At 39.2% G+C, this 18,890-nt stretch overlaps 1 protein-coding gene across 2 annotated transcripts in view; it reads right to left on the reverse strand.

Annotated features, from left to right (window-relative positions):
* Positions 1-18,890, reverse strand: part of PAK1 (p21 (RAC1) activated kinase 1) — a 61,997-nt gene that overhangs the window by 25,449 nt on the left and 17,658 nt on the right. For both annotated transcript variants that reach the window (XM_080913129.1, XM_080913128.1), the window contains exons 3-5: positions 18,471-18,571; positions 17,833-17,980; positions 13,519-13,556 (exon numbers count right to left, since the gene is read on the reverse strand). In XM_080913129.1, coding sequence (XP_080769255.1) covers positions 13,519-13,556; positions 17,833-17,980; positions 18,471-18,571 — 287 coding nt within the window. The remainder of the gene's footprint in view (positions 1-13,518; positions 13,557-17,832; positions 17,981-18,470; positions 18,572-18,890) is intronic.

Here is an 18,890-nt window from a genome sequence, read left to right on the forward strand (position 1 = left end):
AGTGCTTTAATGACAAACGGCTAAGCCATCTTCCCTGCTTTAAGAAATATAATACAAATACTTATTCAAGGGGAAAGTGCTCCCTGCACAAACCAAGAATCAGAGGTCCCTAGCACATATATAAAAAGCCAGTCTCCTAGGCAGGGTTATCAGTGCTGTGATAAAACACCACGACCAAAGCAGCTTAGGGTGGAGAGGGTTTACTCGGCTTATACTTCAAATTATTGTTCATTACCAAAGGAAATCAGGACAAGAACTCAAACTGGGCAGGAGCTGATGCATAGGCCATAGAGGGGTGCTGCTTACTGTCATGCTCCCGTGGCTTGGTCAGCCTGCTTCCTTATAGAACTCAGGACCTTCAGCCCAAGGAAGGCACCATCCACCAGGCCAATGGATTGGGCTACTTGGTTTCTTTAAAAGCCCAGTTATTATATGCATGTTTTGTTTGTTTGTTTTAATCCCAAGTCTGGGATATGGGGCTGCTTCAGATTGTCCACAACCAGTAACTATGATTACCTTGTACACTTGGCGGGTGGGAGAGGTGATTATTGCCAGCTGCAGACAGTTTAATTCTGGGACTCTGGAAAGGCTATAATGCAAGAGCCCTGAGAAGGGTGGAGGTAATTTAAAGGAGAAAGCATCTGCTGCTTCCTCTTGCTACTCCTGGGTGCTGTTGTTGTAGTTAGGCGAGAAGCTGGAGATACCCTAGCGATGAAGATCTTGCCAGCCCCAAGAAACAAGAAGTCCCTGATGAGCTGGAAGTAATCTAACAAGCTCTATGCCCCCTTTCCCCTCTAACCTTCTCTCCCTCCTACCTAGTGTTGGGGAATTGGAAGGGAATGCGATGGGATAAGAGTGGTATGAGAACCTGAAAAAATAGGTAAAACAAGTATGCCAAGGCCTTACAGAGGCATTTTCTCCATTGAGGATCTTTGACTCCAATGACTCTAGTTTATGTCAAGTTGACCTAAAACAAACCAACACAATCAGGCATGTCTTCCTGCATTCAGACATGTCTTCTGGTACCTCTAACACCAGAACTAAAAGGTAGAGACAGATGAATCCATCCAGTCTAACACTAACACTTAACTCAATGCATCAACCTCTGGCTTCCACATGAACATGTAGGGATGGACATACCACATATGCGCACACAAAGAATTTTTTTCAACACAAAGAAGTAGATGAGGAATTAAAAGAAAGTCAAGAGTCATGTGAAAAACTAGAAGCAAATGGAAAAAAATTCAAACATAATAATTCTATTAAATATCAATAGTCAAATACCCCGTAGAGCAGAAATTGCCACACTATAAACATGTGTCCTGTGTCCTACATAAGGAAAACAACTAGACAATATATACATAAAAACAGTCATCATAAAAGAGTGCAAAGGGTTATAGAAACTAGAACAGTTTATAGAAACATTAGCATGCTGAGATGTACCTCAGTGATAGAGCACTTGCCTAGCATATGAAGGGCCCTCAGCTTTAACCCAGCAGAGAGAGAAATGAAAGGGGCAGAGAGACAGACAGACAAACAGAGACACAGAAATATTACTAGCATCAAGAACTTCATTTCATAACATGTAAGAAGTAAAACCAACTGAAATAATTTTATGAACAAAATCATACAACATATGTGTATAAACAAAATATTTATGTAAAAAATCATCTTATGTAAAGCAAGAAATGGCACATTGCAGGCAAGAAATAATTACATTATACAAAGAGATTTCAATTATTCTTGGGGATTCTATTTCTCCACTCTGACTAATTAGAAACCCAAGGAAAGATACAGAAAACACAAGCATTCAATTTGATCTTCACATCCCATCCAGTATATACAGAAGAAACACTCAACCACGAGTCATTATTCACACAACAGAAATGCTAGGCCAGGAAAACACATCTCAAAAATTTTGAAAGAAATAAAGTTATCAAACAGCAGGTAAGAAATTTGTCTAGAAAACAGCAGAAATAAATGGCCAATGAAAAGATGCTCCAGGCCATTACTCATTCGGACATGCAAATAAAACCACAATAAGGTATTACTTCATGCACCAAGACGACTATAATCAGGAGACAGAAAACAAGAAGGGGTACAGGGTAATTAGAACCCTCATAATTGCTGGTGGGGATAAAAAATGACGACAACCCTGTGGGAAACAGTCTGGTAGCTACTCTGTAGTCAGATCTTTATCAACAAAGAAAACTTAAAAGATTCTTCTCTGGGTCTGATCTAGAACCTAAAAGAAAAATTCTAAAAAGAAAATATGAAGGCTTTTTCTAAATAGTCTGGCCTATATTTGAATGCTTTGTCCCCTGTATGGGAAGAATTAGAAGGTGTGGCCTTGTTGACAGAGACAGGTTTTGAGGCTTCAGAAGACAAGTGCCATTCATTTCCTGTATGTTCTTCCTGTTTGTAAATGTGAGTTCTCAGCTGATGTCACGCCCACCTGTGGATGCCAGACTCCCTGCTATCATGGCCATTCACTCCCCTTTTCTCTGTAACCCCCAAATAAACCCTTCTTCTCTAAGTTGCCTTGGTTATGATGCTTTATAACAGCAAGAGAAAAGTAACTAATGCACTATCCTATTCTGGCACTCACAAGTCTGAATTATGAACATGGTTATGAAACTATAAATTACTGAAATCACTGACCTTGAATTAAGCTTAAATTCTACTACAGTTTTAGTATCTTTATCATAAATATGAGGGCCTCCAAAGATTTTTAAATATGAAACTAACATAAAGGAGAAAAATGAAAACAATTAAGAAAAAGAACCACCCAGAAAACAAACAAACAATAAACCACACACACACAAAATCAGGGTGAATAGGAAGAAAAAAAAATCAAAGTATATCATTAATGCCCTCCAAAATAAAAGCAGATACTAATTCTAGACACAAAATAAATACAATATTAAATTTTTACATGAAAATGCATTTGGAAATTAAACACGTAGTAGAAATAAAATGTATAATGTAAAATGAAGAAAGTCTCCCAAAAATTAAAATAAATATCAAAGGAATTCCAGAAAAAGAAAACAAAGAAAATGAGGGAAGAAATAAAGAAAACAATCCAAACATATTCCCTAGTACTTGCAAGCTGGAGCATCAATGTTGAAAGAGTTCATAATAAATATATTTGTTCTTTTCATAATAAGATGAAAATGTGTATAGAATTTTGAAAGTCAAGAATGTTACTTAAGAAGATCCTGTGAGCTTTTCAGGTTAAAAAAAAAACCTACATATATAAAAAAGCAAAACTAAAAATGGCTTTGGATTTAGTAGTACTTTACGTAAATGACAAAAATACATTTTTTCCAAGTTCTGATTAAAAAACATTTTTTAATCAACCTAGAATTCTGTTATCAGCCAAAATGTAAATAAAATGAGGAACAAAAAGAGAAACTCCAATTCCAAGATCCAAAAGATATTAAGTATTTATTTCCTACTTACTTTCTCAAAGCTACCGGTAGATGTGCTTTACCAAATGTCAAAAGCAATAATAATAATTAAAAATTATAGAAAATAGAATACCAAAACTGGATTGCCAAGACAATGGAGAAGTCTTGGAAATAGTGTTATTTATGTGATGGTTTTAATCCCACTGGTATTATAAAATACAATGTAGGGAGGTGGGTAGCTTTGGCAGGCCCATGCCACAGGGGAATGATGCCATGCAAAGGACCTGGTGTAAAAGAAGTGTGTTGAGGGAAGAGAGAGGGGTGAGTAACTACAAAATGACAGAGGCAGTAGACAAATGGACATGTGTACAGGCAAACAGACAGGAGCAGAGCCATGAGGGCTGAGGAGGCCAGAGGGAAGGAAAAACCCACAGAGAACAGAGAGCTGCCAAGTGGCCAGCAAGCACTTCTATTCTCAGCACACACCTGTCATGTCGCATCTGGCCTGCAGCAGGTCATGTAGTAAGAGGGTCATGTGGTAAGGTCATGTTATAAGCAATTGCTAGGTACCTGAGGGCAGGCCAGCTGAATGCCTGTATACTAACAACTGGATTTTTAAATATAAATTTTGATAAAAATGATAAATTTTAAGTGAATATTCTTAATCACCATTATCTCTGTGGGTTAATTATTATTATGTATTGTTTAGTCTCTCAACATACTTCTTCCCCAGATGTCTTTCTCACCAATTTTCCAATCGTGATCTTTCCAAGACCCTGACCATCCAGCCAGTCTATTGGCTACAGCCCTTGAGTCCATGAACAATCATATATTTGGCCATTTCTTCTTCCAAACAAACTGTAATACCATGTGTATTGCCTGAAGTTCTACCCACTGTGAAGATTTTCCTTCACCTGTATCTTTCCGGGTTGCCCCAGAAAGGGGTTGTGATGCTACAGCTGTCCACTTCTGGGTGGTGCCTACATAATGTGCAGAGCCATCAGTAAACCAGGTCCTAGTCTTTTCTTCAGTCAGCCGGTCATAGGGAACACCCCATGAGGCTATAGACCCATGCTTGGCAGCAGATGGCACTGTAACAGGAGTAGAAACCATAGGCATTTGAGCAATTTCTTCATGTAACATGCTTGTGCCTTCGGGACCTGCCCGGGCCCCCATCACATATGCACCACTTCCATTTGATAATAGACTGCTGTGCTGCACGTCCTACTTTATGACTTGGAGGGTCTGACAGCACCCAGTTCAAGATGGGCAGTTCAGGTCACATGGTAACTTGGTGTCCAATTGTCAAATGTTCAGTTTCCACTAAGGCCCAATAGCAGGCCAAGAGATGTTTTTCAAATGGAGAACAGTTGTCTGTAGGTGATGGTAGAGCTTTGCTCCAAAATCCCAAAGGTCTCTTCTGTGACTCACCTACAGGGGCCTGCCAGAGGCTCCAAACAGCATAATGGCATCAGTACAGTAAACCAATGTGATATTTTGTGGGAGAGACAAACTATCAAGATCCCTTCTAAGTTATGACACAGGACAGAAGAGTTAATATATCCTTGAGGCAAAACCGTAAAGGCATACTGCTGGACTTGCTAACTGATAGTAAATTGCTTACGGACAAGTACTGAGAAAAAGGCATTTGCTAGATCAATAGCTCCATACCAGGTACCAGGAGATGAGTTAATTTTCTCAAGTAAGGAAACTACATCTGATACAGCAGCTGCAATGGGAGTTACTACCTGATTTAGTTTTCGATAGTCAACTGTCATTTTCCATGATCCATCTGTTTTCTGCACTGGCCAGATAGGAAAGTTAAAGGGAGATGTGGTGGGAACCACCACCCCTGCATCTTTCAAGCCCTTGATAGTGGCAGTAATTTCTGCAATTCCTCCAGGAATGATACTGGTTTTGACTCACTATTTTCTTTGGCAGAGGCAACTCTAAAGACTTCCATTTAGACTTTCCAACCATAACAGCCCTCACTCCATAGGTCAGGGAAACAATGTGAGAGTTCTGCCAACTTCTAAGTATATCTATCCCAATTATACATTCTGGAACTGGGGAAATGACCACAGGATGTGTTCAGGGACCTACTGAACCTACTGTGAGTCAGACATCAGTCAAAACCCCATTAATCACTTGTCCTCCTTAAGTCCCTAATTTAACTGGAGGGCCACAATATTACTTGGGATCTCCTAGGATCAGTGTCAATTCAGAACCAGTATCCAATAGATCCCAGAAAGTCTGATTGTTTCCTTTTCCCCAGTGCACAGTTACCCTAGTAAAAGGTGATAGGTCCCTCTGGGGAAGAACTGGAGAAAGGCTAACAGCAAACTTTTAGGTGTCTTTATCAAGATTCTTCCTCAGGGGAACGTGGCCACTCCTTTATTCAAGGGGTTCTGGGTCTGCAAACTGGCTCAAGTCTGGACATTGGTTCACTGGCCAAGACTGCCTTTTGCCACCACCTAATGTAGCCTTTCTTTCATTTTTGTGAGAAATTTTTCTGCTTATACAGATCAAGTAGATATCAGTAGGCTTCCTACTGTTTCATGCCTGGAATCACCATGACTGATTAGCCAGTGCCAAAGGTCTAAGTGAGTCATGCCCTTACAAATTTCACCTCTCCTGTGCTGGCCATTACAGGCTATATCATCATAAACACTGTTTTGTCTACGCTGTCCATTATAATAACTACAATCACCTTGTCTCTGGCAATTCAATGCTGCCACCTGGTTCTTGTTACCTCGGGGCCCAATTAAACCCATTGCACTTAATTCATCCAATTGAGCAGCAGCATCTCAGACCCTAAGGTCTGGCACAAGGAAAGGGACAAGAACAAAACCCTTCAAATGTGCTGGTGCCCCACTCACCAGTTTGCGTCTTACAGGATTCGTGAAGGGCATATCTTCTGGGCCTTCCCACTGGTAAGGATTAGGTTTTTCACTCTAGCATTGCAATTTCCCTGAGCCTTAAAACCCCTTTGTCAACACTAAGCCAAGGGATATTGCATATCTCCAACTCCTTTTCAGTATGCCATCTTTTGATAAACACTTCAGCCAGCCATGCAAACAAACTTCTGACACCTTTTTTAACTGAGTGATCTTCCATATTAAACCTAGAATCTCCACTCAGAGAGTCCGTGTCAATAAACCCAGCCTGATTTAGTTTTATGCTCCTTCCACCATTATCCCACACCCTTAAAATCCATTCCCATACATATTCCCCAGACTTCTGCTTGAATGAATTAGCAAACTCATTAAGCTCCTTAGCAGTGTAGAGCATTTCCTCATGGACTACATTTTCTACCTCCCCTCTAGGGGGCCTGTTTTGCTTTGAGTCTGGTTATAGGCCTAGAAGAAAATATTGGTGGGCCTTGAGAAACATCAATATTGTCTTGTCTGGCATTTTCTTCAGTGAAAGTCACTGCTGGTTTATCAGACTCTGAGGAATCAATTTCCTCATGTGAAAGACACATTAATTCAAGGGGTGGGGTTGAGGGTACTACTTCCTCAGGTGGGGTAAACCCTTCAGAGTCTGAAAACTCAAAATTCTCAGCTTCAACAGGGTCCTCCCACACATCCCCATCCCAAGTTATAGAATCCTATTCTTTGCCAATTAATGCCCTTCCTTTAACTGCTGACACCTTCTGAGGCTGAGACTTGAATTTTAGCCGTAATTCAGCCAACCTTATAATGAGGGTTTTGGGTTGATTTTCTGCAACTCAAGCCCTATGGCTGCTGGAGAGAAGATTCTCTTCAAGGACACACTTAGCAACCTTCTGATTGTTTACTTGTGTCTGAAGCTGTTCAATTTTACCATACAGCTCATTCTTTCCCTTCATAAAAATTTTCCAGAGATACTAAGAGTAACATGGCAGCAAAATCATTTTTCAATTGTTTTCCCAACTTGTAGAAAGTTTTATACACCGAATCACCTAATTCATTAACATAATCAAAGGCATTAGCTTCTTTAAGTTTGAAATATAGTTTCAACCATGGTTCTTCAATATTCTCAGAGCTCCCAGGAAAGGTTTCAGTAGTTGAAATTACTGGTGAATTATTAAACCAACTCCAGATTCTTAAAAGATTCATCCTTATACTTCTGCTCCAATAGAACCACTCCCAGTACCAACTTCTGTATTAGTCAGGGTTTTCTAGAGTCACAGAACTTATGGGTAGTCTCTATATAGTAAGGGAATCTGTTGGTGACTTACAGTCTATAGTTCAACTCCCCAACAATGGTCGGCAGCAACTGTGAGTGGAAGTCCAAGGATCTAGAAGATGCTCAGTCCCACAAGGCAAGCAGGCAAGAGAGAGTCTTCCTTCTTCCAATGTCCTTATGAAGGTCTCCAACAACAGTGTGTTCCAGATTAAAGATGTGTACCACCACACCTGGATCTCGGACTTGCTTTGTCCCAGATGACCTTAAACTCAGAGAGCTACTTGCCTGAGTGTCCTGTGATTCATAGCCACTATGCCTCAAGATGTCCATGCCAAGATTCAGGTCAGAAACTTGTATCTCTCAGCCTCAAGATCAGGATCACAGGTGAGCCTTCTAATTCTGGATTGTGGTTCATTCCAGATATAGTCAAGTTGACAACCAGAATTGCCACTACAGGCTTTTAAGAATTTTCTCTATATCTTTGGTCTCTGATTATGTGACCTGGTTATTGATAGGCCTTTGATCTGAAAATTCATGCTTTTCTTTACCTATATTTCTTTTCCTTTGAGTATGTTTGTGTCATATTTGCTTTTTCTCTTCTACTCCCTATTCTCTAATTTGTCTTCCTGACCTGTGCCCATTACCCCTTATTTTCAAATTCTCCATCTGTTTCATTAATTTTCTGAACTTCACTTATATGTAATTATCCTTTAATGTTTGATTTATTACATTTTTACATTTTAAGAATTCTTTTACCCTTTGATAACTCCAACAATGTACTTATGGCAGGTCTGATTTAATATGTACATTATAGAGAAGTAGTTCCTGGGAAGTTTTTCTTTAGGATAACATAGGCATGAAAAACATATAAGGGAGGAATTCTCCTGGGTATTAAAAAGTATGAAAAACCTCTTGAGATGCAGAATTTTACAAGTATTTTAAAAGTATTTTCTTCACAGGAAGGAATCCCTGGCACTGTGAACCTGGTCACAAGCCACAGTGAGGATCTACTGCTGTTGCTGTTGTTTTGCTAAATGGACATACTATCAATCCAACTCCTCATGGATTAGTGTTTCTCTCAGCTTTGACCTGAGACACTTCTTTCTGCAGTGGGCAAATTAATGCAGAGACTCATAACTGTTCAAAGAGCTGAGCACTCGGCTCTAACAACTGCTATCCTACCCAAGGCTCAAGGAGCTGTAGCAGAGAGAAGGTGGGAAGAATGTAAAGGCCAGAGGGCAGAGCGGAGCACTGTGAAATGCTGTCTTCTGGATGTCATGTACCACTTGCACTCACGAGCTCACTGTAGCTGTAGCTTCTGACACAAGATGTGCACTAAAGCCATCAAGATCAATCAAACACAAACAAGCAGCACCAACTGGTCTCAGCAGGTTTTTTAAAAAAGGAAAAGACATGAAAGTAGGAGGTAGACTGGGGAGATTCTGGGAGAGGACTGAGAAAGTGGAGTTGAAAGTGAGTATGATCATGTTACATTGTAACAAAATGAAATTGTAAATAAATAAAATATATACCTGAAAAAGAAACACGTGTTTTCCTCAAGTACAGAGCCATGTTTCCCTTTCTTCCCTTCTGTGGTATAAACCTCCCTGTGTTTTGTGTTCTCTCTTGTAGGTGCCCTAGCCATAATCCCGGGTACCACCTCCTGTACTGGGACTTCAGGCATCTGCCATGTACCTGGCTTCCAATTACTTGAAACTGCTTCTGAACTCCTCCTAACAGGCTTTGTGTCTTTTATAAATTCTTGACAATGGTTAGGGTATGACCTAATTTTTGTTTTTCAATAGTGTCCCTCTTGAAATATATCTTCGGGCTAACGAAAGATGAGCACATGAATTCAGTTCATTACCCTAAACTTCTTCCTAAAGGAACGAGAATAAGGCTTGAGCTTACACTAAAATGCACATCCAAATATATTTATTTTATTTAAAATAGTTTATTCTAGCCAAACTCCAATGGTTATTTTACAGTCTGTATCCTTAATAAGCCCTTAATAAACAGGCTTTTGTTACACTACCCCTCAGACAGAAAAACACTGCCCATTTCTTATTACCTAGCTTTACCTGACACTACATTATGCAACCTTTTTATATGTTCATGTTTATCACTAACTTGTGAGATTAGGAGCAAAGCCTTTACCAGCCCTTCACTTCTCAGCACCTAAAAAAACCTATCACACAATATATATTCTCTGCTTAAGATGGGGTCAGGCTATGTAGTCCACACTAACTTGAAACTTGTAATCTTCCTGTTTCAGCCTCCTGAACAAGATTACAGATACGCACCACCTTACCTGACTAATATGAATTCTATAAATAAGAATCAGCCATTAAAATTCCATATAATCTTAAGAGTCAGCTCTTAGACACAGATAAGAGTGTTCAGAGCTCAAAGAGCTCTACATCTTTTGTAAATCAGGTTTGTTAAATGAGCAAACCTTTAGGACCTAGTATGTAAACTTTTTCAATCATCAGAAAGAACACATCACAGACCAAACATGATACTACTGCACATCAGTGCAACCTTCTCTTTTCGCTAGTACCTCCTTAATCTGCCACTGAGATTTGTCTCAAGGTCTAGGAGAGTGCACATTAATTTCTGTGTTACCTGTGTTTTGGCACAAAGATGCTGAGGAACTACTTATGAAATGAGTATATACATGAATGTTCAGAGGAATGGAATTTTTTTAACTTGTTTTTACTATTAATTCAACAAGAGGGAGCGATTCACAATTTTTCTGTCCCACATTTTCTTAATCTATAACAGGGAGATAGTAATTCTGCTTATTTCATGAATGAAATACAATAATATGTATAAAACCAATAGATAAATCAATGATATGCAACAATGATAAAATCATATCCTTGATGTACATACAAATAAGGAAATATAAAACAGGGACTTATAGGGGAAATGCTCTCAATTAGGGGCAAATGTCCTTGACAGTGTGAGTGGTTCTACTTGTAGACACTAAACCAAGCAGGTGTTGTCCTCTATGTAAGCCATATGGCATGAGCCACAGGGCCCTTCTCCTGCAGTTCCAACAAAGCTGTTGCCTTACCGTAGTCACCTTTATAAGACCCGTCCGATGTCTTCCTCTATGCCCTATGTCCTGTTTCCTGACACAGTGAAAAACCCTAGACTGTGAGATTCAGGAGATTCTGGGTCTTATATGGTTTTATGTTCATTTGTTTGTCACCTGAACCAGTCTAATTACTATATAGCCAAGGATGACCTTGAACTTCTGGTCCAACCACCTCTCTGCCTCCCAAATGCTGGGAGTATGGCCTTGCGTCACAACTGGTTTGTAACCTGGTTCTTATTTGTGAGTTATTCGGAAGATTTGTTTTTCTGTCCAGGAAATAAGGACAATGGTGCCTCATACCCAAGGTAATTGTAAGAATTAATTATGTTAAAGATGAAGATCTTAACACCACATCTGGCACAGAGTGGCCACTCAGTAATAGGTAACAGCCACTCTTTCTACAAAAGTGTAAAAACATTTAACCCACAGGCCACAACTCCACTTTGTTTAGTCTTTTCTTCAATAATTTACTGATCGATAATTCATTTTGCAAAAACAGTGCATCTGCAAATACTTTGCCCATTTTTAAGTCACTATCTCTTCATTTGTTGCAAAGCAGCATGAATGAGAAGAAAGCAGGCAGAGTAGGAATCCTATGTGTACCGCCATTAACCCTTGTCTAGTTCAGTCTATCATCTATAAAACAGGGATGCCAATCTGCTTCATCACACTGCTGTGAAAAGAAGAGATAATGAATAAAAAAGGACCCAACACATTGCAAAGTACCAGACTGTCCCCTGTATACTTGCCAAGAGCACAGATGACTCTGACTGCTGGCAGCAAGGTTTGACAGGGCTCAGTACTGTGATATATTACTACTCCCCCTGTTTAAAATTCTTCTAAGCTTTTCATTAGCTTTTAGACAAAGCCAAACTCCTACATGACTTGGCCTACTTTACTATGCCTCCTTGCCGCCAACCTCTCTTCCGGCACATTTTTACATCAGACATATCAAACTAGCAGTTCCCAGAATACACATACCTCTTTCCCCGTGCATATAATTTTCTATCTGAAATATCTTCATCTAATTCTTACGCTAAGTAACTCATTCAGCATAGATGTTACCATTGAGCTGCTTTCATTGACACACTCAATCTTTAATTCAATAAATGTTTAGCAAATGTCAGAACCTGCTGAATACCAAAGACAAAGCTATGGATAAGACAGACGCAGTCCTTGACCTCATGAACCGTAACTGTATGTGCCTTCATATCCTCTACAAGGCTACACATTGTCTGCCTGCTCCATGCAAGACATGGTAGAAAACAGATATTTCTGTAACTGGTATTATCACCTTTTTAAATTTTCTGAAGTTCTTAGAACCTTCAGCTTCTCACATGACGAGGTACACTGATACTATTAAAAGAGAAAGTAGGGAAAACCTTAGAATACATAGGCACAGGGAAAATTTTCCTGAACAGAACACTAACGGCTTGTGCTCTAAGTCCAAGGATCGAGAAATGGGACTTAATGAGATTGCAAAGTTTCTGTAAGGCTAAGGACACTGTTAAGAAAACAAAACAGCATCCAACAGATTGGGAAAAGACCTTTACCAACCCCACATCTCACAGAGGTCTAATATCTAATATATACAAAGAACTCAAGGAGTTAGACACCAGAGAATCAAACAATCCTATTAAAAAATGGGGTACAGAGCTAAACAAAGAATTCTCAATTGAGGAATATCAAATGGCTGAGAAGCATCTAAGGAAATGCTCAACATCCCTAGTCACCAGGGAAATGCAAATCAAAACAACCCTGAGATTCTACCTCACACCAGTCAGAATGGCTAAGATCAAAAACTCAGATGATAGTAGATGCTGGTGAGGATGCAGAGAAAGAGGAACACTCCTCCACTGTTGGTGGGGTCTTAAGCTGGTACAACCACTCTGGAAATCAGTCTGGTGGTTCCTCAAAAAATTGGTCATAGTCCTACCTGAAGACCCAGTTATTCCACTTCTGGGCATATACCCCAGAGATGCTCCAACATACAATAAGGACACATGCTCCACCATGTTCATAGCAGCCCTATGTATAATAGCCAGAAGCTGGAAAGAACCCAAATGTCTTTCAGTAGATGAATGGATACAAAAATTGTAGTATATTTACACAATGGAGTACTACTCAGCTGTTAAACAATGACTTTATGAAATTCCTAGGAAAATGGATGCATCTAGAGAATACCATCCTGAGTGAAGTAACCCAGTCACTAAATAACAGACATAATATGCAGTCACTGATAATTGGATACCAGCCCCAGAAAGCTCTAAACACCCCAGAAACAACTCACAGGCCACATGAAGCTGAAAAAAAAAAAAAAAAAAAAACCAAAGGCCAAAAAGTGAAAGCCTCAGTCCTTCTTAGGAAAAAAAAAAAAAAAAAAAAAAGTGTATAGCACCCTTTCAGAGTGTGGTATACCTGGACCCACTCAGAATGGGGTACACCTAGACCTTAAATCATTAATAATTCAAGAGCTTAAGAAGATAGCCTTGTGGCAATTTTTGGTATTCAAAAATCATTATGTTTAATCTATATACACCAAGAAAACTCTGTTTCCACGTTACATTCTATTCTATATTACTTTATGCTTATGGTAACTAGTAAGATTTCAATGCATGCTATCAAACCTCTAAAAGAATTTCTACAGCACTGTAAAGCTGGAAGAGATGTACAGTTAAACAGGAATACCACTCCAGCTCTTTTTCTGTAGATAGAGCATCTAAGGCATGGCAGTGACCGAAATGGGTGTCTCTGAAGCCAGGCTGTCTCTACCACACTGTCCTGAACCTTACGTCCACACATGCTCATTTCAGAATGGAGGAAACACAGACTTACCAAAGTGTTAGAAGAATTATAATCTTCAGCTGACTTATCTGTAAAAGAGAGAGAGAGAGAGAGAGAAAGAGAGAGAGAGAGAGAGAAAAGTTTAGTAAACAAGTATAGCTAATTCTTTTCTGAGTGCTAAGGTGATCTGACCAAACACTTGCGAGCTTCAGAGAATGGAAATAACATGACCAGTCCTGTGAACAGAAGCAATGCTATGCACATGACTCCTATCATCATCTTCTTTAGTCTTCACTACGGTTCTGAGTATTATATTTACTTTAATAATTTGTCCAGCATGTACACAGGTTAAATAAATGATTCAAAATTTAAATTCTGTTCTAATCTAAATACTATGCCGTAACAGTACCCACATCATTGGGATCACTGGTTGAGAGTTTTCCTGCATTCTACAATAGAGGGAAGGAATCCATGCTATGTTACTCACATAAATCATGACCAGCCTACAGCTTTGGCTTTCAGGAAGGATCATTTAGGACTGGGAAGGAGCTCAGTAAGTAAAGTGCTACTGTGTGAATGCACGGATGGAAACAAACAACCACACTGAGTGTGGTGACGCATGACTAAAGCCCCAGTACTGGGGAAGCAGAGGGAGGTGTGTCCCTGCCAATGTGCTTGACGAGTTCCAGGCCAGTTTTTAGACCTTGTCTAAAAACCACATGGACAGTGCCTAAGGAATTATGCCCAATGTTGTCCCGTGACTTTTTCACACACAAGTATACATGTGTCTGAGAAACCAGCAACAGAGGATCATCATTTATTTAAGAAATTTCAGTATGATGGACTGGCTTAGAGTGGTATATAAAATAACTGTCAGTTTATAACCAGTAATACCTCACACTTGATAAAATAGACCCATAAGAAATTTTAGCAAAAAAGAGAAGGAAAAGTTTAAAGATCCAGTGTTGTCTTTAATTTGGTTCTTTAAATCCTAAAAATTTATTTGCCAGTTCCTTATCAATGGGATCCGGAAAATATGCTATCGCATCTGACATAATTGCCAAAGAAAGCCCAAGGTCCTAGTTCTATTACATAAAGAGGGTCCAGTACGGCTTTTTGGCTCTAGAGCACATAAAGGATCCACAAAGTAGGAAGTAAGGTGACCTAAGACAGTATGTTCTTAAAGCATACCCTGCTCCCTGGAAAGACTACTCAGTCAAAGTATTTGCTGCTCTTGCAGATGGCCAAGGTTTGGTTCCCAGCATCCCCACAGTGGTTGACAACTGCAGTTCCAGGACATCTGACCCAGTCTTCTACCTACCGAGGCACCATGAATGAACACAGTGCACAGACATACATGCAGGCAAAACTCATACACATAAAATAAAAACCTACAAACAAAATAACAGCAAAAAACTCTTAAATGGTTAAAGCCTGGGGAAATCGTACTTTTTCAAAAATCAAAATGGTACCAGCTTAGCAGAGCAAAGCTATAGCTTACTGCACAGCCTCTAACCAAGACTCCTAGCTCTTTTGAGAACTAGGCATTATAGTTAAAAACATGCTCCTGATACCATAAAAGCAAAACAAGAAAGTGAGGTCAGCAAGGTGGCTCATCAGGTAAAGGCACTTGTCAATTAAACCTGATGACCTGAGTTCAATCCATAGGACCCACGTGGTAGAAGAGAATCAACTCAGTAAATTCTCCTCTGACTACACACACGTGCAAGGCAAGCAAATCTGGGTACATGTACATATATGAATGGAATAATATTTTCAATAAGCATTTCTCTTTTTAAAGACTATAATTTGCATAGATCAAAATAGAATTTTAAAGTACAGAATATGAAAGTAAAGGGTGCTTTCAAACATTTTACTTTACAAATTAAAAACTGTAGTTCACAAAGGCAAAAAACACTGGTACAGGGTTATATAAGTTTGTGTCAAAGTAGAGACACAACTTGGGTAGGATGCTTTCTAGTTTACTTTCTCCCTAAAATTAACTGACATAGAAAATCTAAATTACAACAACTATCACAATTTAAAAAAAAATATTGAGTGTCAGGGTAGAGGGAGGGAGGAAACCAGACTTGTAGGTAATGAAGACCAGAGTGCTTAGAGGCCTAAATGAAAAACGTGCTTCCAGAGCTAGTGTGCTAACACATGCCTTTAATGGCTCTAATCCCAGCACTCAGGAGGTATAGGCAAAAAGGTCTCTCTGGAGTTGAGGCCAGCCATGAATACATGAAATACTATCTCCAAAAGAAAAAATAAAATAAAATAAAAATAAGAAATATATCATTTGCATCATAATGAGCACTATCATTTTTTAAAACCTAATTTGTAAAATGAGGTGAATAAGTCTTTGCCCTGACAATCCCTATAGGAGATAAGTAACATGAGAGCATACACAAAATGACATGGTATTAGCTTAATTAACAATACAAAAGAAGAAATATAGGAATAGAGCACATTAAATATGTCAAACATAAAACTTGATTAGAACTGATTCTTGTCTTTAATGACCATAAAATTTAAAACCCTATGTGTGTGATACTCATGTGTTTATGTTAATACACAAAAACATGTACTTGTATCTGTAGAAATGCAATAATTATTTAAACTATAATTTAAACATGTATCTACTGATGACCATATATATAATTACTTGAATGTGTATCCACATTCATCCTTAAATAATTAAAGGGACTATAATTTCAACCATATACAAAGTCCACAGGGGCAATAATGCATATGCATACATACGACTTCCTTATATCTATATACATGTACATAAAACCAGCTTTCAGTATTAAATTATAAGTTCCAATTCCCTGACTACTAGCTGCTTAGCAACCTCCCATCCCAGTTCTTCCTCAGAATGAGCCAATCTTTCAATGGGAAAAGACAGACAGACCCAGTGGGGACAGATGAGAGGAAGGAAATGCTGCTGGGAAGTGCATGGCCTCCCCTGAGCACTACTGCGGTATTGTGAGTGAGGCTGTGGTACATCATCCGACCATCTGTACCCTTTGATACGAGCCAGATATTAGCTGGGGAAATCGTCAAAGTCAGCTAGTTCATCCTGGCTCTCACCTTCTCCAACCATTCTGCCTTTGAAGGAGGCGGCAGAAACTAAGAACACCAGACTAAGCAGGCACACTACAAAGGCCACCTGTTTCATAGCTGCAAACAGTGAGGAGTTGAAATATGCGCGCGCGCGCGCACACACACACATACACTCACACACTTCTTAGTCTAATGTTCTATTTTTCTCCTTGCTTTTTCTTTTCGTTTATGTTTTGGGTTTGGTTTGGTTTGGTTTGAGGGTTTTTGTTTGTTTTTTAAACAAAGTCTCATTTGGCAAAGGTTTGCCTTGAACCTGCTAGGTAGCAAAGAATGACATTTAATTCCTAATCTTCCTGTAACCAGTGGCCTTTGTTTTACAAGAATGCACTACAATGCATAGCTTTGCTTTAACATTCTTAAAATGCTATAAAGTACACAAGTTTCCAGAAATACATGTTTTTAATGCATGTTTAGCCTAGAAACAGAAAAATATCTCTAGAATGGAAGGACATGGTACAAATGAGAATTACTATAGGCAATAAGTACTTGAAAATATATGGAGCCAAGTGTGAGAAGACCCGAGTCTAATCCCAGTTCCACTACTAAAAACACTGAACACAATCCCTTACACAGAAGAGGCACTAAAGAACATTTATAATACTACTGACATGGTTTCCATGCACATGATACAATCTAGTCCTATATACATGGCTCATACCTGTAATCCCAGCACTCTGGAGGCTGACGCTAAAAGATTACCATGAGTTGTAGCCCAAACCAGCCCGAACTAGCTCCAAAAAAAGTTTCTTAAAGAAGAAATTGGGCTTGCAACTTAAAAGACACTTATTAATGTTATTAAATAATGATATCAAAAATAACAACAAGGACATGCTTTATAACTATATAGAAGTCTTTGTTCCTTTTATATAACACCCTGCTTTTTAAAAACTAACATATACAAGGGCTGGTGATGACTTAGTGGGTGCACTTGTCACCTAATATGAATACCTGAGTTCAAACTCAAGAACTCACACAGTGGGAGGAGAGAACTCTCCTGGATGTTGTCTTCTTATCCCCAAGTGCTCGCCATGGCAGGCATGCCCCACCCACAAAAATACATGAATGTAACTGCAATTAGTACAGCAGCTTCCGAACAGAGACAAACAAGTCTTCATTTTGGTTGTCACTTCCAAACATGCATCTTGGTGAAAGTGCCATCACACTGACACTTTTTTTCTTGATAACCCAGAAGCACATGGGAGCTTCCGCTGTGATTACCAGAGACAGTCTTCCTACCTGTAAAACTCATGTACTTCTGACTATTGGAGGTCTTCTTAGAGTTATAAAATTCCAACACATCCAAAACAGCCTGTGGGTTTTTCTTCTGCTCTGACTTTGTAATATTTGATGTTTGAAGCAAGCGGGCCCACTGTTCTGGCATCCCCTTAAAGAAAGACATGAAAATTTTTCAGGAAGGCATAGATTCAGGGGACCCTGAAAGAATATCAGATAAAAATAACCATGTTCATTATCCATTTCCCTGGTCCCTCAAAATTTACACAGCTTGTTTCATGTATCCCTTAAGAGGTCTGCCCTTTCTCTCACCAGGCTTTACATTCTTCAGAGCAGGGCCAAGTCTGACTTACTCCTGCCTTAGTGCCCCACCTAGAACTTGCTGTCATGGGGCCTCTTAAGAAAGATTCGTTTGAGTTGGTGACGTATTTCAGTTTGTAGATCCTTCGTACAACATGTGCAAGACCCTGTTTCAATCTCAAATACTCAAACAATCAAACCAAGAAAATTAAAAGAAAAATTTGAAATCAGTAAAGTGTTCTTGAAAAGACACCATTGAAGAAGGAAGTTTTAGGAAAACGAGAGAAGACTGAATCTAATAGCAGATAGCCCAAACTCTAAGACTGACACCCAGGACTTACCGTAAACTCCCCCGTGACAGCATCAAAACCAACATGAATTGTATGCTCAAAATCTGAAGGAAGAGAAATCTCTGGCCGCTCCTTTTCCTTCTTTTTATTTGCTACAACAGACAAACAAACAAAACGAAGTGAGATAAATAAAAAGATCATTATTCAGTTTTTGGCCTAATTCTAACTCTTCATTAAGTTCCTGTGAAGGAGTTCTATCTAATATGCACATAAATATTTATTATAGAGCCAAAGAAGGCTATAGAGTGGGGAAGCTCTAAAGTCCCTGTCATGTTTACCTGTACCTCACCATGTCTTCTGCTTTCTCATTCAAGCGGTGAGGAGAGGGACAAAATGATCTTAAGGGCTCTTCTAGCTCCTATGGCACAATAACCTATAAGAATGACAAGCACTCTCACAAGTACTATATAC

The sequence above is a fragment of the Micromys minutus genome (genome assembly GCF_963924665.1).
Source record: "Micromys minutus genome assembly, chromosome: 2".
Lineage (NCBI taxonomy): Eukaryota > Metazoa > Chordata > Mammalia > Rodentia > Muridae > Micromys > Micromys minutus.